The sequence below is a fragment of the Triticum aestivum genome, chromosome 2B (genome assembly GCF_018294505.1).
Source record: "Triticum aestivum cultivar Chinese Spring chromosome 2B, IWGSC CS RefSeq v2.1, whole genome shotgun sequence".
Taxonomy (NCBI): domain Eukaryota; kingdom Viridiplantae; phylum Streptophyta; class Magnoliopsida; order Poales; family Poaceae; genus Triticum; species Triticum aestivum.
In genome coordinates, this window is record NC_057798.1 from 691,207,419 (window position 1) to 691,228,226 (window position 20,808).

Here is a 20,808-nt window from a genome sequence, read left to right on the forward strand (position 1 = left end):
AGAGGAAGAAGATGGGTGCAGGAATAAGTGGAGGAGGGCCACCGTGGGCCCACGAGGCAGGGGGCGCGCCCAGGGGGGTAGGGCGCGCCCTCCACCCTCGTGGCCAGGTGGCAGCTCCCCCCGTGGTAATTTTTGCACAGTAAATTCTCAAATATTCCCGAAAAAATCATATTAAATTGGCATGGCATTCTGAGGACTTTTATTTTCGGGATATTTTTATATTGCACGGATAAGTCAGGAAACAGACAGAAAAATATTATTTTACTTTATTTCTACTAAATAACAGAAAATATAAAGAGGGTACAGAAGGTTGTGCTTCTAGTTTCATCCATCTCGTGATCATCAAAATGAACCCACTAACAAGGTTGATCAAGTCTTGTTAACAAACTCATTCCGAATAATCCCGGAACCGGAGAAATTTCGAATGACACTAAGTTACCTCAACGGGGATATGAAAATCCCCAACAATAAGAATATCATACTTTTTCTTGACAGTAGGGAGAGGAAATTCGAAACCTCCAAATATAATCGATGGAACTTTTCCAATAGAGTTGATACTATAAACTTGAGGTTGTTTCCTCGGAAAATGTACCGTGTGCTCATTGCCATTAACATGAAAAGTGAAATTGCCTTTGGTGCAATCAATAACAGCCCCTGCAGTATTAAGGAAAGGTCTTCCAAGAATAATAGACATACTATCATCCTCGGGAATATCAAGAATAACAAAGTCCGTTAAAATAGTAACGTTTGCAACCACAACAGGCACATCCTCACAAATACCGACAGGTATAGCAGTTGATTTATCAGCCATTTGCAAAGATATTTCAGTAGGTGTCAACTTATTCAAGTCAAGTCTACGATATAAAGAGAGAGGCATAACACTAACACCGGCTCCAAGATCACATAAAGCAGTTTTAACATAACTTCTTTTAATGGAGCATGGTATAGTAGGCACTCCGGGATCTCCAAGTTTCTTTGGTATTCCACCCTTAAAAGTATAATTAGCAAGCATGGTGGAAATTTCAGCTTCAGGTATCTTTCTTTTATTAGTAATAATATCCTTCATATACTTAGCATAAGGATTTGTTTTGAGCACATCAGTTAATCGCATACGCAAAAAGATGGGTCTAATCATTTCAGCAAAGCGCTCAAAATCCTCATCATCCTTTTTCTTGGATGGTTTCGGAGGAAAAGGCATGGGTTTCTGAACCCATGGTTCCCTTTCTTTACCATGTTTCCTAGCAACAAAATCTCTTTTATCATAACGTTGATTCTTTGATTGTGGGTTATCAAGATCAACAGCAGGTTCAACTTCTACATCATTATCATTACTAGGTTGAGCATCAACATGAACATTATCATTAACATTATCACTAGGTTCATGTTCATCACCTGATTGTGTTTCAGCATCAGAAACAGAGATATCATTTGGATTCTCAGGTGGTTCAGCGATAGGTTCACTAGAAGTTTGCAAAGTCCTATCATTTTTCTTTTTCTTCCTTTTAGAAGAACTAGGTACATCAATATTGTTTCTCTGAGAATCTTGCTCGATTCTCTTAGGGTGGCCTTCAGGATACAAAGGTTCCTGAGTCATTCTACCAGTTCTAGTAGCCACTCTAACAGCATAATCATTTTTCTTACTATTCATTTCATCAAGCACTTCTTTCTGAGCTTTAAGTACTTGTTCTACTTGAGTGGTAACCATAGAAGCATGTTTGCTAACAAGTTTAAGTTCACCTCTAATATCAGCCATATAATCACCCAAGCGTTTAATCATAAAGGTATTCTGTTTTAATTGTCTACCAAAATAAGCATTAAAGTCATCTTGCTTAAACATAAAGTCATCAAACTCATCCAAGCACTGACTAGCAATTTTAGTAGGAGGGACTTCAGCTTTATCATATCTATAGAGAGAATTTACCTTTACTACCTGTGTCGGGATATCGGGAGGTTCTTCATTAAATAAGTAATTGAGATCATATACTTCTTCAACAGGCGGTAAATTAAGACCATGTATTTCTTCAATAGGAGGTAAATTCTTAACATCTTCAGCTTTAATACCTTTTTCTTTCATAGATTTCTTTGCCTCTTGCATATCTTCGGGACTGAGAAATAGAACACCTCTCTTCTTCGGAGTTGGTTTAGGAATAGGCTCAGTAATTGGCTCAGGAACTGGCTCAGGAGGTAGCTCGGGAGGTGCCCAATTATTTTCATTTGCCAACATATTATTCAATAGAATTTCAGCGTCATCCGGTGTTCTTTCCCTGAAAAGAGAACCAGCACAACTATCCAGGTAATCTCTGGAAGCATCAGTTAGTCCATTATAAAAGATATCAAATATTTCAGGTTTCTTAAGAGGATGATCAGGCAAAGCATTAAGTAACTTGAGAAGCCTCCCCCAAGCTTGTGGGAGACTCTCTTCTTCAATTTGCACAAAATTGTATATTTCCCTCAAAGCAGCTTGTTTCTTATGAGCAGGGAAATATTTAGCAGAGAAGTAATAAATCATATCCTGGGGACTTTGCACACAACCAGGATCAAGAGAATTATAACATATCTTAGCATCACCCTTTAATGAGAACGGAAATATCTTAAGTAAATAAAGGTAGCGCGATCTTTCATTATTTGTAAACAGGGCAGCTATATCATTTAACTTAGTAAGATGTGCCACAGTAGTTTCAGATTCATAGCCATAAAAAGGATCAGATTCAACCAAAGTAATTATATCTGGATCAACAGAAAAATCATAATAATCCTGATCAGGAACACAGATAGGTGAAGTAGCAAAAGCAGGATCAGGTTTCATTCTACCTCTAAAAGATTCTTTACTCCATTTAATTAGCAACATCTTAAGTTCATGTCTATCCCGGCAATCAAGAATAGCTGCAGAAGACTCAGCATTAAAAAGATAACCCTCAGGGATAGCAGGCATAGGTTCATCATCACTAACATCATCGTGTTCAGGTTCAATAATTTCTCTTTCTCTAGACCTAGCAATTTGCTCATCAAGAAATTCACCAAGGGGTACAGTAGTGTCAAGCATAGAAGTAGTTTCATCATAAGTATCATGCATAGCAGAAGTGGCATCATCAATAACATGCGACATATCAGAATCAATAGCAGTAGCAGGTTAGGTGTCGCAAACTTACTCATAACAGAAGGAGAATCTAGTGCAAGGCTAGATGGCAAACCCTTACCTCCCCTCGTAGTTGAGGGCAAAATAGTAGTTCGATCATCTTTCAAGTTCTTCATAGTGTCCAGCAGATATAAATCCCAAGTGACTCAAAGAATAGAGCTATGCTCCCCGGCAACGGCGCCAGAAAATAGTCTTGATAACCCACAAGTATAGGGGATCGCAACAGTTTTCGAGGGTAGAGTATTCAACCCAAATTTATTGATTCGACACAAGGGGAGCCAAAGAATATTCTCAAGTATTAGCAGCTGAGTTGTCAATTCAACCACACCTGGAAACTTAGTATCTGCAGCAAAGTGTTTAGTAGCAAAGTAATATGATAGTGGTGGTAACGGTAACAAAAGTAAAGACAGTAAAAGTAATGTTTTTGATATTTTGTAGTGATTGTAACAGTAGCAACGGAAAAGTAAATAAGCGAGAACCAGTATATGGAAAACTCGTAGGCACCGGATTAGCGATGGATAATTATGCCGGATGTGGTTCATCATGTAGCAGTCATAACATAGGGTGACACAGAACTAGCTCCAGTTCATCAATGTAATGTAGGCATGTATTCCGTATATAGTCATACGTGCTTATGGAAAAGAACTTGCATGACATCTTTTGTCCTACCCTCCCGTGGCAGCGGGGTCCTATTGGAAACTAAGGGATATTAAGGCCTCCTTTTAATAGAGAACCGGAACAAAGCATTAGCACATAGTGAATACATGAACTCCTCAAACTATGGTCATCACCGGGAGTGGTCCCGATTATTGTCACTTCGGGGTTGCCGGATCATAACACATAGTAGGTGACTATAGACTTGCAAGATAGGATCTAGAACACACATATATTCATGAAAACATAATAGGTTCAGATCTGAAATCATGGCACTCGGGCCCTAGTGACAAGCATTAAGCATAGCAAAGTCATAGCAACATCAATCTCAGAACATAATGGATACTAGGGATCAAACCCTAACAAAACTAACTCGATTACGTGATAAATCTCATCCAACCCATCACCGTCCAGCAAGCCTACGATGCAATTACTCACGCACGACGGTGAGCATCATGAAATTGGTGATGGAGGATGGTTGATGATGACGACGACGACGAATCCCCCTCTCCGAAGCCCCGAACGGACTCCAGATCAGCCCTCCCGAGAGAGATTAGGGCTTGGCGGCGGCTCCGTATCGTAAAACGCGATGATTTCTTCTCTTTGATTTTTTTTCTCCCCGAAAGCCAATATATGGAGTTGGAGTTGGCGTCGGAGGGCCACCAGGGGGCCCACGAGGTAGGGGGCGCGCCCAGGGGGCACCCCCCACCCTCGTGAGCAGGGTGTGGGCCCCCTGGTCTTCATCTTTTGCGAGGATTTTTCTTTATTTTTTCTAAGGTGTTCCGTGGAGTTTCAGGACATTCCGAGATTTTTATTTTCTGCACAAAAAACAACACCATGGCAGTTCTGCTGAAAACAGCGTCAGTCCGGGTTAGTTCCATTCAAATCATACAAGTTAGAGTCCAAAACAAGGGCAAAAGTGTTTGGAAAAGTAGATACGACGGAGACGTATCAACTCCCCCAAGCTTATCATGTCATAGTGAAAATGTATGGATTGAAGTAGAGTGATGACACCAAAGCTAGAGCAAGGAGTGGACCGAGATTAAAGAGGGGCAACCAAAGTTTGTCTTGTTGGGTAGTTGCCGGGACAAATACAACCAAAATAACATTATTATGTTGTCCCATGACAACGCACGGGTATTTAGCTAGTGAATCTAATGGTGTTGATTTGTTATTGTATATGTTAATATTGTTTGTCTATAAACTTTGTCAAAGTTTATAAAGTTTGACTTTGACCAAAGCTAATATGCGGAGTAAATAAAAATAGAGGGAGTAACATGCAAGCCTTCGTTAATTGAGATATAGACTCATTTTACCTCGGGATGTGCTACAAGCATCTCTCTCCTCATTAACTCCATGCCACATAAGCAAATTTGTCTTGGGATATGTTATGTTACTATCTAAGTTATTCCCACTATGACTAATCTAAGACCTTTGCCAGGTCTGGTGCCAGGTCAACGACCCCACAATTTTAGTAGTGGGAATGAAGTCATGGTGAAATGTATGTTGAGGTTATGGGCTGAAGCATGGGTTATTACGGCATGGCTCGACCAACAGTTGCATGGCCATTCTGGCGCTCCGCGTGTAGCCATTCCCCACGATCTTAATCCTGAGCATCACGTGCAGCCAAAAGGGACTAATTTCGGCCGACTCGATCCCGACGTCCACCGGCACCCACGAGAGGCAGCTAGCGTCCCAGTCTTGTACGTGCTCGTCTGATCCCACTATAGGTCTAGATCGCATAGGGCGTTTGCCGATGATCCCACTGTAGGTCTAGATCACAAGTTCAACTACACCGGATCCAGAGGTAGATTGTTGAGTGTTTATCAATTCAGCTTACCCGGTCTTTTTTCCGCAAATCTCTAAAAGGTGTAATAACTGGCTGAATATGAAACAAGTTCAACTACACCGGATCCAGAGGTTCAAAATGGATCACGCGAAACTTGGCAATACTACACCGGATTTCAGTGGCGGAGACAAGCCTAGGGCAACTAGGGCTATAGCCCTAGGCTTAGTACCAAGATCCCTTGTAATTTCTTTCTACAAATTACTCAAAATTTCAAGAATTTGTAGTTTAAGCTTGCTCAGCCCTAGACGTGACTGGCTGCTAGTTTCGCCACTGCCGGATTTGCAGCCAGTTATTTGGAGTAACAGAGAGCAGGGTGTCACCCTGCTGGCTTGGCTCTCTCGGTGGGAGCAAGCCCACCCGGGTTCGAGTCCGGAGGTGACCCGGGTGCTTAGAGAATTTCTCCTATAAAAATATGCCTCCAAGGGCTAGTCCTCGATGGTTTCATTTTTTTTTTATTTGGAGTAACACAATGTACTATAGGCCAGAAACTCCGCTACATGTTCAGTCACGACTCACGACGGCCTCGCCGCTGCTGCCCTCCTCCCTTTCCTTCGCGCGCTTCCGCGCCGCTCAACCCGTCCACCGTCGCGGCACTCACGGCCTCACGGGGCAAGCGCGAGGTGAGCCCACCTACCGCGGCATGCGGAAGAGCGCGCGCCACACCAAGCCCCGCCCCCGGTGACGCCGCGCAGCCGTCCAGTGCGCCTGCGCCCTTCATGTGTTCGAGCAAATGCCACGCAGGAGAACCTGCGCCGGCCGGGTCTATGCAGGATCCACGCGCGGGTGGCCTTCGTGCAGTTACTAACGACGGCAGTCTCCACCGGAGCATTTCCCCGAATGATTAACCTGCTCATCTTGCCCATGGGGCTACCCTGGCGTCCCATGCTCGTTTCAACTACGAGCTGGCTGGTAGACCCACAGGTAAAAGAGCCTCTTGTGATTTGGCATCACACGTTGTATCCTTCGCCAGGTTCCCCATGTCTGCAGGTCAAAGTTGTCTGGTTATGATTTCCTACTCCGTTTGGAAATTGGAAAAATACCACACACAGCATAGCAGTTTGTAAATTCCTAGGGACACCATCATCCTTGGAATAGACGCCCCAGCTCTGTCTTAGATTGGTGGATTTTTTCCCTCTCAGAATACTGCTGGAGGTTTTACATAAGTTTCGCCAACTCTACATGCCAAAATTTGTCGATAGGTACAAGGTTGTACATACCAATCAGAAACAATCATGCATCTCAATGAGGAACCAGTTTAAGCCTAGTGACAGCATGCCGCTTTGTCGTGTTTTGTCCCCGCTTGTACCATTTGTTCAATATGCGTTCTAGGAGGTGGTTTGGTGTGTCCACTGTCTACATATTCCGGGCTGCTATTGGTCCAATGCCTCTCCCCTTTTCTGCTCTCTAGGCTCATTCCCCATGAAATTGCTCTGTAGTTGAATGCGGATTTGGTATGTAACATTGCAAGCTAGTCTTTTTTACAAGGCTGTGCATTGTACAGCCATACGACCCAAAACACCGTTAATTAGTGTAACTGTGGAGCCAGGACTTGGCTCATGAGCTTCCATAGTTCCACGGTTGTGTGTACCCTGCTTTGAGCTGCCATGATGTGCATGTGTGTCGGTTGCAGGGATCCTAGTGTTGCTTTGTAAAGTTAGCTGGTTCTGCTGTGTGGTTCTAAACTTCATCTCATTTGCTGCCTGGCTTGCCCTGTGCCTTCCCAGCTACCTCCTTTCGATGAATCATCACTCTCCTTTCCACTGAATTCATCGGTTTGGTATCTCCTCTGTGCCATGCCTGCTTTTGCTCCTGTTGTTGCTGTGCTGCCTTAAGCGTGCGGGGAGATGACAGGGTTTCTTGGCACGATAGTTGATGCAGCAACAGGATGGCTGGTGCAAAGCATCATTGGGAGCTTATTCACTTGGCAGATGGAAGCCTGGACTCATGAAATCGGGCTCACTGAAGATTTTGAGAAGCTCAAATTTGAGATGAGGAACGTGGAGATGGTGCTTGCCGCTGCTGAGGGAAGGATTATTGGTGACAATAAGCCTCTGTCCCAGTCACTGGATGATCTCAAAGGGCTGCTTTATGACTCAGAGGACGTGATGGACGAGCTCGATTACTACCGACTACAACAACAGATCGAAGGTGCTGCACTCGTCTCTCTTATTCCATGGTTGTTACTTTCAGCTTATTCTTTATTGATGTGATTGTGAGGCCTACTTTTTTTTAGAAAAGGAGGATCACCCCCGGCCTCTGCATCAGAGTGATGCATGCAACCCCTTAGTATAATGTGATTGTGAGGCCTACTTGGCTATAGTATAATGTGCAATCAAGAGCAGTTGAATATCATAGACACAGCCCCTTAGATTATCTTGTATTATCAGAAGTTACATGATAATATCTTCTTCTGCTCAAGTGGTTTTCGTTGTCTTGTCCCTGAATAACTGACAGTTTTCTTATGCAGGGAAAGGTTGTACTGCTGCCAGTGATGATAATTCTGATGGGAGCTATGTGTCCTCATCTACCCTATCTTCTGCTTCTGAATTAGTATACAGTGCCACAAGCCAAATAACTAGATGGGCCTCATGCGGCAGAAAAAGGAGACGCGAAGAGGAGGGGCCAACTCATAGTATCATGCTAACTTATGAGATTAAACATGACATTTCTCAGAGAATCAACGGTATAGTGAATGATTTATGCACTATTGGCAATTCTGTGCAGAGATTTCTTCAGCTTGAGATCTCACGCCCCACCGGAACATCAAGTGAGAGTCAGAATATTCGCAGGAATGCTCGATTGACAACTTCTGCTCCAATTGAAGGTAAGGTGTATGAGAGGGATGCAGAGAGAGACAAGATAATAGGGCTGTTGATGAATGGGGGATCTAGTGATCTGAATGTTTTGCCAGTGGTTGGCATTGGTGGTGTTGGGAAGACGACTCTTGCTAGATATGTATACCGTGATGAAAGAATTATAAATCATTTCGATTTGCAAATGTGGGTTTGTGTATCCACAAACTTCAATGAACTGAGGCTAACACTTGAGATCCTAGAGCATGTATGTAAAGATAGACAAGAGTATGAAAAAATAAGCAATTTCAATGTACTGCAGGAGATCCTTTTGAAGAATGTTAGAAACAAAAGATTTCTACTTGTATTGGACGATGTGTGGGAAGACAAGAACATGAGTGGATGGATTAAACTCTTGGCTCCATTGAAAAATAATCGAGTAAATGGTTGCATGGTACTAGCAACAACTAGAATGAAATCAGTTGCAAGAATGATTGGAACAATGGATGAAGTTAGATTGAGTGGTCTAGATGAAAAGGAGTTTTGGCTGTTCTTCAAGGCATGTGCATCTCGTAATGAGAACTACGAGGGTCATCCTAGTTTGCAATCTATTGGGAAACAGATTGCTAAAGTACTAAAGGGCTGTCCACTAGCTGCACGAAGTGTTGGTGCACTTCTGAATACAAATGTTAGCGATAAACATTGGAGGATAGTTCGGGACAAATGGAAATCCTTTCAAGAAGATTCTGATGATATTTTACCCATCTTGAAGCTCAGTTATGATTATCTGCCAGTCCACCTTCAACGTTGTTTCTCGTACTGCTCTTTGTTTCCAGTGGACTACCCATTTAATGTGGAGCAATTGGTCCATGCTTGGATATCACAGGATTTTGTGCAGTGCGAAGATCGTACCGTAAGACTAGAGGAAACAGGGCAGGAATATTTGGATAGATTAGTGGATTTGGGCTTCTTCCAAATGGTTAGCTCACACTATGTTATGCACGATTTAATGCATGAATTGGCAGGGAAGGTTTCGTTAAATGAGTGTGCTACTATACATGGATTGAAACCTGAGGCAATTCGACCAAGTGTTCGGCATTTGTCGATCATAATTACTGCTTTTGATACAGATAACCATGCCAGCTTTCCTAACGAGAGGTTTGACGAAATACTTCAGAAGGTTCAGCCTTTGCAAAAATTGAGGACCTTGATGTTGTTTGGGCGAAGCAGCATAAATTTATTAGGGTCCTTACGTAATTTATTGAAGGAAGCAAAATGTTTACGGTTTCTAAGAATTTTCGTGACAGGCGCTGACATCAGCTCTATAAACAGGCTGTTAAATCCATGCCATCTTCGCTATCTTGAATATGTTTGTGTTGTCACCACAACCATGTCGCTGTTTCCTCAAGCATTGACAAGATTTTATCACCTTCAAGTATTGAATGTGGGTATTTCAGGCAATCTTGCTGTGCCTACTGACATGCATAAGCTTGTTAATTTGCGCCATCTTATTTCTCATGAGAAAGTGCATCATGCAACAGCTTGTGTTGGCAACATGACCTCTCTTCAGAAACTAAGATTCAAGGTTCAAAATGTTGGCAGTTTTGAGATAAGGCAGCTTCAGTCGATGAATGAGCTTGTACTACTTGAAATTTCTCAACTTCAAATTGTGAAGACTAAAGAAGAGGCTTGTGGGGCCAGGCTATTAGACAAAGAGTATCTAGAAAAGTTGTCCTTGTCATGGGAGGATAGCAGCATGAGCCTTGAACCTGTAATGGCAGAAGATGTGCTTGAAGGTCTTCAACCACATCCGAACCTCAAAACTCTAGAAATAACTGGATACAGTGGTGCTATCCCTCCAACCTGGCTTTCCAGTACTTTCTCAGTTACCTCATTGCAGATACTTCATCTAAGGAATTGCAAAGAATGGCGAATTCTTCCAACTCTTGAAATGCTTCCTTTCCTTAGGAAGCTGACATTGATCAGGATGTTGAATTTAATGGAAATCTCAGTTCCTTCCTTGGAAGAGTTGATCTTGATCAATATGCCAAAATTGGAAAAATGTATTGGTTCCTACGGAATGGAGTTGACTTCCCATCTAAGAGTTTTGATGATCATGAAATGCCCTCAACTGAATGATATCACTCTTTTCCAGAATTACCCTTCTTTCGACGCTGAGCAGAAGTCATGGTTCCCATCTCTCAGCAAACTCTACATCAAGAAATGTCCTCATATAATGTAGTGATTTCTTCTCTCTAAATTTTCTATTGACATTTGCAAATTATTATGCACTTACTTTGATAAATGATGTTGCAGCAATTGGGCAAACCTTCCCCTAAGAGAAATGGGGGCGCTCAAGGAGTTGGTGGACCTACATGTTGTCAAAGAATTGTCAGTTCCTTCCCTGGAGAAGTTGGTGTTGACTAAAATGCCAAGCCTAGAATTCTGCAGCAGTCTAACAACTTCTCCACCTCTGCAATTTTTACCTTCCCAAGGAGATAAAGAAAATTGGACATCTAATCTCCATAGACTCACCATCCATGATTGCCCTTGTTTGATAGTGTCACATCCTCTTCCGCCTTCTGCTCTGATTTCTGAGTTGTCCGTCAGGGGAGTTCCTAAACTTCCAACAATGAGTATAAGCCAAAGACAGTTGATTATCGAATCTAATGAGTTGAGTGTGCTGGATGAGAGTATCTTGGCATTCGATAACCTTAGGGGCATAACATTGTTTGAAATAAGAAACTGTCCAAATCTGATCTCCATTTCAAGTGAAGCTTTCAACCAGCTCATCGCTTTAGAGGATTTATGTATATACGACTGCCCTAATCTGAGCATGGCAAACATTATGTAAGAGGTTTTCCAGGAAAATAGTATGTCTGCAAGCAGTCTTGTCCTTCCATCTCTTTGGGTAGAAAACCAAGAGAGCATGGTGAGCCTAACAGGGGAACAAGAGAGAGCATTACAGCTTCTCCTCCAAGAACTTTGATTTTGGTCATGCCCGAGTCTCTTATCACATCCTGCAAACCTACATAGCATGACCTCCAAGGAGCGGTTATCTATCATACAATGTAAGAGCATCAGAAGGCGGCTTGACATGGGCCTCCCACCTCTCAGTTTCTGTTGATTAGTCAGTTGCAGCAAGAAGCTAGGTGTGCAATGCAAAATTGCGGCAATAGAAAGCTACAGGTCACTATTGATGACGAGACTGAGTTAACCAACAGTGGCTTCTTAGGTACACTCCTGGAGCATTTTGTCTTTAGTATTTATCAGCACCCTCGCCACACCCTCTTCTTTGCTTGAACTAATTGATCCCTCTGCTGACTGCAGCCATCAGAGACGCACATGTTGCTGCACTTGCCATCACTAGCACATTCGTGCCAGTGCGGCATACCCCTTTTGGTTTTCCACAAGCTACTCATAGATGGACACAGAACCATGGGTTGAAAGTGACAGACTCGTTTTTGTTACGAGGGGCATTGTGACTTTTCCCTCATTCTTGTGTCTTATCTGGTCAGTCCCTGGCAGTAAGGTATGCTATCGCAAGGTACGCAAACAAATTGTTTGGCCTCTATATATACCCTGATCAGTTTTGTCGGTGGCTCAGTGCTCATACTTGTTGGCGATATTGTTCCTTCTTGATTACTATCTGATTTAGTATGGAAATAATCTAGTCTGCGGAAATAATCTAGCTAGTCTGTTTTCTGCTACCAAATTATGCATCCCATCTTCAGTACAATTCATCACCCCATGCATATGATGATGTGCACATATCAATGCTGTTAACTAGAAACAACATAATGCTAACAATTTCTGTTTATTTTATCCTTTGTTCTGTAAAGAATTTAACCGGCTCATGTTTTCTGTTTGTAGTTGACTGTCCGGCATGAGATATGACTTCAAATTGTAGAAGAAATATAATGGTCTACTAGTTACTCTACCACCCGTCTCCTGATGCAGTTCTGCTGTGAAAAAGGATGTTTCTGTTTGGCAGGTAAATTCACCCACTGCTTACTCAGTAAAATCTACCGTCACCTACTAGCTATTCAAACTGTAGAAGAAATGTAAAGGTTACTAGTGTTGTTTTGCTCTATGTTTGTTATTTAGTAAAACCGTGCAGCAGATCGCTGGAACCCAACCTCACATAGCATGTTTATAAAGTCATCATGTTATAAATTTTTTTTTGCGACGCAAGTCAGCATGTTATATGACGGCACTTGGAATCTGCAGTCAACCAGGCCTACCTGATTAGGGATGAGATGACTGCACATCTTGCTGGATGCCAGACGACACCATTTCAGGTACGTTATGTTTGTTTATCATCAACGTTGTCAACAGCCAGTGCACACTTGCTGATTCGTTTTGCGTACCACCTTACATTCATGTGTTGTATAGGATGGACATTTGTTCTAGCTTCCGCCAAGTTATATCCTAGTGAAAAGAAAATACAAAGTTCAAAATTTCTGATGCCTGAAACATGCATCTAACTTAAATGAGTCAATTGCAAGAAACCACCACATTTGCGGCTAAGTTTGCAGAAAACCACCAACTCGTTAATCCGTTGCAGAAAGCACCGAAAATTTTGTTAACTCGTTGCAAAAAACACTAATCGGATGATTTGACCCGTTTAATCTCTTTCTTACAAGTGGGGCCAGATTGTAAGGAATTGACTTGGCAAAAAAATAACACATACACCCCTGGATCTAAAAAACAAAAGCAATCAGATCCTCCCCCGTGGAACACCGACACCCTATCACTACGCGCCGCCGCCGCTCTGCTCCGGGCCGGGAGGAGGAGGGAGGAGGAGGAGCCCAGCTGGTGGAGTTGCAGCGCTTCAGAGCAGGAGGACACCAAGGAGCATCGGAGTGTGCGCGCCGAGCCCCTGCCCGTCTCCATCTCCTGGTCCACTCCCTCCGGTGGAAGATGAAGATCCCCGCGCACCTCAGGGGCGGCACGTGACTGCTCCCCTGCCGCCCGCACCACTTGGCTGTCGGCGCCGGCACAAAGTGGGTAACGCGCGCGTGCTGAGCATCGTCGCTCGACTGATTGAGGGGAACTAGCTTGCCATGGAGCAGGAGGAGGGGCGGAGGAAGCGGGAGGCGGCGGCAGTGGTGGCGCTGGAGTGCGTGGCGGGGAGCTCCAAGGCGGAGGAGTGGGGCGGCGGCGGGGTCGTGGTGCAGGAGGGCGACGTGGTGGAATCGGTCCGCGTCGGGCTGAGCTCCGGCGCAGCTTCGCTGGACGCGCCCTTCAAGGGCGGCCGCACGGGGCTCCACAAGGCGCTGCACAAGGCGTTCATGCGCGGGGACACCTCCGTGGAGGCCCGCGTCCCCGGCGGCAAGGACCTGCAGGCCTGCATCCTGCCGCACCCCGGCGGCGCAATCGCCCGAAAGCAGTACGTGCTCGGCTTCGGCGTCGGTGTTCCACGGGGAGGGTCTAATTGCTTTGTGTTTTTAATCTAGGGGTGTATGCGTTATTTTTTTTGTTAAGTCAATCTGGCCCCACTTGTAAGAAAGAGATTAAATGGGCCAAATCATCCGATAGTGCCTTTTGCAATGACTTAACAATTTTTTCGGTGTTTTCTGCAACGGATTAATGAGTTGGTGGTTTCGTGCAAATCTAGGCGTAAATGTGGTGGTTTCTTGCAATTGACTCAACTTAAATAGAATAAAATTACTGACAGCCGACTCGCTGTGATGGTGTCAGGTGTGGACTGACAAGCGGGCCATGTCCATGAAAACTGAAGACGGTACAGCAACCAGTGGGTGACGATCTCTGGTCTGGTGAAAATTGGAGGTTGAAGTCGGGGGATAGGAAGCAGCAGCGGGGGCAACTCGGATGGACCATGGATTGTTATACTAACTGCAGCCTACCAAATATGTTGGAACTCTGAACTCTATGGAGCTCCATGGCATCAACCACTGATTCAAGAGAAAAATTACTGAAGAGATCACATGGCGAGTGATCACACGTAAACGTAAACACATGAACCATATTCGGACGCAATTTCTTCACGAAGGCACCGCGAAGGTTGCTGCCTTGTGCCGCTTTTGCTTGGCGTGAATACAGAGAAGCAGAGTCATGCGACACATAGGAAGTCGATCATCAACGGCTTTGCGAGTCTGAACAGTCACGCCATGATCAATATGAAGTATTGTATCCAAGTTTTGTCGGAAACAAAAAAGAACTATTTGAAGCATTGTATTGGCACGCTATGATCAATTTGCGCTTCCTCCATTACCTGATCGGCTCACGACCTCCATCTTCTCCTCTGCTGCCTCGCCACTTCTCAGCAGCAGATCCATCTTCGGGTGCCTCCTGCCGACAAGCTTGATCGAGGCCTGGACACGCGGAAGCTGGCCGGGCTCGACGGCGGGGAGCCTCGCTTGAGCGCGAGATGAGGACAGCCGAGGTCGCTCAGCTGAAACTGCAGGCAGGGACTGTCATCCCATATCCTGTTCGAGAGACGTATTATCTACTGGTACTCGTGAAGAGCACCTAGTGCAATGCTACGTACGCTTACGGCCTTGCGTGTGGGAGGGTGATGCTATTGCCAGGTGCGTCGGGCTGCAGCCGGTGATTCAATGCGACGCACCGGCGAGAGTCGTAGCTGTAGGCTGGGCCGGCCGCGCTGAAGTGCTGAACCGACTTGCTTTTGAAGTGCTCTACTATGCATGCTTGTAAAAGTGCTGTGGCCTGTGCATAAACACCATGATAAATTCTCTCACACTATTACTATTTGATGCATATGCACATCGTTTGCGTTGTTTGCAAAATTTAAATTCACCCACTGCTTATGAAGCACCTCGCAGAATTTATTCATCAATTGTTGAAGCCGTAATATTTTGCCCTAGGTTTGTTATTCAGTACAATCGTGTAGTGGACTCCATGGAACCTAACCTCACGTAGGATGTTTATAAAGTTATCATGTTATATCACAACACTTGGAATCTTCGGTCAGCCTGGGCTAACTGATTAGTGATGAGATGACTGCACATTTTGCTGGATGCTATGCTAGGCGCTACCACTGCAGGTATGCTCTGTTTTATCATCACCGTCACCACAGCCAGTGCAGAGTTCCTGATACATTTTACGTACCTTATCTTACTTTCATGTATTGTATATGGTGTATGTTTTTCCTAACTTTCGACCAAGTTATATTATATTACCTCAGTCCCGAATTACTTGTCTTAAATTTGTCTAGATATGGATATATCTAGACATGAAATGTGTCTAGATAAATCTAAGGCAAGTAATTTTAGATGAAGAGTATTAAGAAATTATTCAGATTTCAAAATTCCTGAAACATGAAACATGCATGTAAGGGCATCTCCAACGCTGACCCCCAAATTTGCTCCGGCATCCACCCGCCTCCACCACGTCGCCAAGCGGCTAATCGGCCGACTATATATGTTCAGTCCACCAAGCTTGGCTTCAACAGGAGGGGAGGAGCAGTGGCCTTCTTGGGATCCGAGCAGCGACGACCTACCATGCACTACTCTTGATCGTTGCCCGCGGCGTCGGCGGACGTGCCGGCTTCGTGGTCGTGGTGGCGGGGCGCGACCGGGGCAGAGCTGGTGATATCCTCCTCCTCGTCGCTCTTGCCCCACACCTCATTCGTCGTCTCGTCGAACTCCCTGTAGGCGGCTTCTAACTCCGCCTGACATTGGTGGTACCGCCAGCAGTCGAGGCGGATCTCGTGGACGGAGCGGTAGGACTCGAGTAACGCCTTTTGCTCGGGCACATCCACGTCCGGCACGATGGTTGTGCCAGCGGCAAGCAACTCCTTCACGCATCGGTGCTCCTCAAGGAGGCAAAGGTTGTAGGCCTGGTCGGCCTATGACTGCTGGAACTTGGCCTCCTCCTCCCCCGCAGCATAGTGCGCATAGGCCTTGCCGATGGTAAGGCCCGCATGCACTGGCGTGGAGGGTGTCGCCGCCTCGTCCTCCATTGGGGCGACGTCGACCTCCGTCTGTTGGCCTGCCTGCCAGCCGGCAGCAATGGCGGCCATCTCCTTCTTCTGCTTGGAGGAGAGGCTATCCCAGAGGGCTTTGGAGCACGAGGAGGCCATGTCGGGCGTGGTGCGGAGAGGAGAAAGGGGCCGGAGGTGGATGATTGCGGCTATGGTCGGGGGTAGAGTTTATATAGCGAGCGGATGGATGTGGGCCGGGGCGGTAAGGTTAATGGTGGACGGCAGACGGACGAACGGGTGGCGTCGAAGTAGGTTCCTTGGCAACCGCATATCATTAATGTATGGACGAACGGGTGGAGCCGGAGTAGATTCCTCGGCAACTGCATATCATTAATGTAGGGACGAACGGGTGGCGCCGGAGTAGGTTCCTTGGCATCGGCGCAGGCGACGCTTTCTTGGCCGACGCATCAATGAGAGGTCGTGTTCGCCTGGTCGGGCATGAATGTGGCACTGATGCTTTGGAGCGGCGCCGACTGTTTCGGGCGGGAAGCATGTAGGCGAGGGAGGGGATTTTGGTGGGTCAGTTTAGTCACATGCGGGCGTAGCTGCTGTCCGAACACCCATAAAACCCCACTAATTTGTCTCTTGTTTACGAGAAAAAAAATGCGTCCGGACTATCTAGCGGACCGATACATGTCCGTGTTAGATGGCACAACGGGTGGTTTGAGGGTCCCGGTGGATATGCCCTAACAGAAGTAGGATGAATTTATTGACCGCCGAATCACTGTGATGTTGTCAGGTGTGGTGGCCATTGGGCTATGTTCAAGAAAAGCTGGGGACGGTGCAACAATCAGTCGGTGACGAAAACTGAAGGCTGAAGTCTACCCTCGGCCTGGGCAGGGTCGCTGACAATCAGTGATTAAGCGCCGCGAAAGTAACTGTAGTTTAGTTAAAACAGTCTTCGGCCCCGATCCGCCATTCATCTCGTCATCGTCAACCTCCACCTTAGGATCTTCTTAACTGTAGCCGAACCGGTATGCGACAGTTAACTGAATAACATGACACTTGCAGAATAGGATTCAGCTGACAATGCCTCCCGCTGAAGAACATACTTGACCTCAGTATAACGATGTGGGAACCATGTTTTTTTTTCAAAACGGGGGAACCATGCTTTGATGGTGCTTGAAAAGAAGTCGGGGAACACCCGTTTCATGAAGTTTGCATCTTCCCAAGTGGCTTCTTCTGGTTTGAGATTTTCCCACTCCACTAGCCACCGAGTAACTAGAACTCCATTATTACTTCAGAGAGATCTTGTTTCGAGAATCGCTAGAGGCTCAGTCATGATTCTGCCATTCACCCACTAAAGGTGGATCTGTGTGCAGGGTACTGCACGTGTGCCTAAGTGCTTCTTCAATTGACTGGCATGGAAACAGGGTGAATGCCACATTCAGAGGGAGCTGCAATTTATAAGCCCCACTGCCAGTTCTCGCTAAAATCTTATAGGGGCCATAAAAACTTGGTAGTGAGGTTGATAGTACCATATGTATTATGAAGCTAAAAGTTAGCACTGGTTAAACAAAATAGAAGTGTAGAAAAAGAAACAAAAATCTTTTTGAACAGAAACAGAACGGCATTTTCGGATGTTTTTTTTTGAAACATCAAAACTTTATTTCAAAAATAATCGCAAGGTCATTTACAAGGGCATGAGAAATAAAATCAGGGGATGTAGAGTCCCAAAAACTAGAAGATCTATCGCTAAACGAGTTCCTCGCAAGATCATTTGCAACTTCATTTGCTTCCCGCAGGCAATGGGTATACGAAACATCTGCAAAGTCCAGTGCTAGCTCTTTGCATTCAAGAACAGTGGCTATGTCGACATTTTCGGATGTTAGTCATGCAGAAATGAAAATGGTGAAGGCTGCGGAAAATCTCATTTGTCATTTCTATGTAGCCGACCCAGCTTAGCGCGCTACACTTGTAGTCCAACGTAATCCTATCCACCAAAACTTAATCCATCGGACTGACTTGATCCTCGCCCCTCCGACTTCAAGCCTTCCACTCCTATCCTCCACGCATGCTCACTAGCGACCTTCTCTTCGGTGCGCAATTACACAACTTTGTTGGTTATGTTGTATTTTTTCTGGATGCTCTAGAGATTTTCGAGTTCTAGCAAAACTTCCACCTTTGTATTTCATGTTCACCATATAATTAACTTAGTATTCGTTTTCGGTTATGTCCGCTTACATATTCGCTTTTTGAATTTCTGCGGTGGTGTGGAGTTGGAAACAAATCAGTTTCGTTCATTTTCGTTTTGCTACCGGCCCTTATTGAGTTGAGGGTGGAGTAAATGATTTCCCTGCCACCGAGGACAAGGACAGTGGACGAGACTTGCCTGCTTCCCGCGCGTGCGCCCATCCGTGCTCCCGCGTACGTGGCTTTATTTGATTGAAACAAAATAAGGCCCGGCCCCACCCCCTTAAAATCAGGGGGGAATGATTAGATTAGAAAGAAAAAAAAGACAGCCGTAGGATGTAGTGGGAGCACGGATGAAAGCATGGGAAGGAAGCAGACAAGCCGGATCCAAGGACAGTGCCACTAACACACAAGCTTGCGCTTTATAGGCATCAGCTGAGCGGACTTTTCCCGTTACCATTTTGAGTGACAGTCGATCGGTTGCTGCAGCTGCCAGATCTAGCAAACCCAATTAATCCCTCGTGACCCGTTTTTGCACCATGGAGGAGCGCCCGGTGACTGTGTAGAGCAAAGATGCAAATCCAGCGACCCCTTTTTGCAACATTGAAACACACGTACAGCAGTGATGATCACAGAAGGAATTATGTGCACCGAGTAGAACCAGGCTATACATATTACAGTATTTTCCAGAGTGAATTTATTCCACGGTGCTAACAGATAAAGCGGGGGGTTATATATTCATCGATACGGGACATACATACAAACTTACAGAACACAGAGGGGCGGAGGCATGTGTTCTTCTACAAGGTCGTCACTGTGCAACGCGCACGTACGCGTACGCGCATATATGCACCTTCCTTTTGCTCACCATGCAGGGACCATGTTTATTTACGAGTAATTTAATTACTATATATGCACGTAGGCGTGCAGAGCAACGGCATGCACGTAGAGTTCGACGGAGGGCAGGCACTGGGCAGTAGCAGTACTGCCTACCGTACGTACGTACGTATGCATGGCTGCATTTTCGTCTCGATCGTGTGCTCATCAGTTGCGGACCTCCGCCGGCGCCCGGTACATGGGCTCCGGAACCTCGTCCGCGCGCGCACAGCAGCGGCAGCCATGGTGATGGAGGAGCCCGTGCCCGCAGCAGCCCCAGTGACATCCGCCGCCGCCGTAGCCTCCGCCGCCTTTTCCGCCGTGGCCAGGGTAGCCGCCACCGCCACCGTAGCCTCCTCCGCCGCCTTTTCCGCCGTGGCCAGGGTAGCCGCCACCGCCACCGTAGCCTCCTCCGCCCCCTGGGTAGCCGCCGCCGCCGTAACCTCCACCGCCTTCCCCACCTTGGCCAGGGTAGCCGCCACCGCCGCCGTAACCTCCACCGCCTTCCCCACCTTGGCCAGGGTAGCCGCCACCGCCGCCGTAGCCTCCACCGCCTTCCCCACCGTGGCCAGGGTAGCCGCCACCGCCGCCGTAGCCTCCTCCGCCGCCTGGGTAGCCGCCGCCGCCGTAACCTCCACCGCCTCCTCCGTAGCCTCCGCCTCCGCCATAGCCTCCCCCGCCGCCTCCGTGCCCGTGGTGGCCTCCGCCAAAGTGGAAGAAGTTCTCTACGCCGGCTTCATTCTCTTCCTTCTTGACCTCTACATGAACAGAAAAAAAAGGTGCATGGAAATTAGTAGCAGAATGCAGCAAAGCAAGTTTCTTAGCCTAATGACGCGTTGACGACCAATTAATTCAATTCCTGCCAGTTCAAACTGCTCCGAGGAGTTAGTGCGTTAGCTCACCAGGGTGTTCATCAGTCGAGGCGACGAGGATAGCAGCGGCTGCAAACAGGAGAGCGAACACAAGAAGACCCTTGGTGGATGCCATGCCTGGCATCCGTGATCCGTGCCTCTTCTTCAGTGCTCGCAGTGGCTACTGGCTGGCCAGTGTGATGGATGAGATACAGATTAGCATGCAGAGCAAGGGAATTTATAGAAGGAGGAGTCCGATGGAGGGCTTGGAGCCTTGGATACGATAGATAGCTCGGGATCACGAGGAGCTGTGAGCCTGTGACTGTGAACGAGCTGAGGTTGGGTCCCCATGGCCATGGCGTCGTCGTCGGCCCGTGGAGCGGTGGTGGGTGGGAGAAGGACGGCACGCATTAATGTATCGATCCCAGCAATCTAGCATGGAAATGGCTAAGCTCCGCATCGTCCCCAGGAGCACCAATGGCGCCAGCTTTCTTCCCTCTGACGCCGAGCATATTCTGGATCGGATGTCTTCTTCTGCATGTGCAGTG

At 46.3% G+C, this 20,808-nt stretch overlaps 2 protein-coding genes across 2 annotated transcripts; one reads left to right on the forward strand and one right to left on the reverse strand.

Annotated features, from left to right (window-relative positions):
• Positions 1-6,109: 6,109 nt before the first annotated feature.
• On the forward strand, positions 6,110-14,630 carry LOC123046754 (disease resistance protein RGA2). The gene is made up of 7 exons (XM_044470185.1): positions 6,110-7,787; positions 8,107-10,669; positions 10,748-11,666; positions 11,762-11,978; positions 12,305-12,425; positions 12,662-12,732; positions 14,135-14,630. Exons 1-3 carry the CDS (start codon positions 7,484-7,486, stop codon positions 11,283-11,285), a joined length of 3,405 nt encoding a protein of 1,134 aa, XP_044326120.1. The 5' UTR covers positions 6,110-7,483; the 3' UTR covers positions 11,286-11,666; positions 11,762-11,978; positions 12,305-12,425; positions 12,662-12,732; positions 14,135-14,630.
• Positions 14,631-19,244: 4,614 nt separating this feature from the next.
• On the reverse strand, positions 19,245-20,563 carry LOC123042109 (glycine-rich cell wall structural protein). The gene is made up of 2 exons (XM_044464631.1): positions 20,312-20,563; positions 19,245-20,167 (listed from the first exon to the last, which is right to left on the reverse strand). The coding sequence occupies exons 1-2, from the start codon at positions 20,403-20,405 to the stop codon at positions 19,578-19,580; spliced, it is 684 nt and encodes a 227-aa protein (XP_044320566.1). The 5' UTR covers positions 20,406-20,563; the 3' UTR covers positions 19,245-19,577.
• Positions 20,564-20,808: the final 245 nt, after the last annotated feature.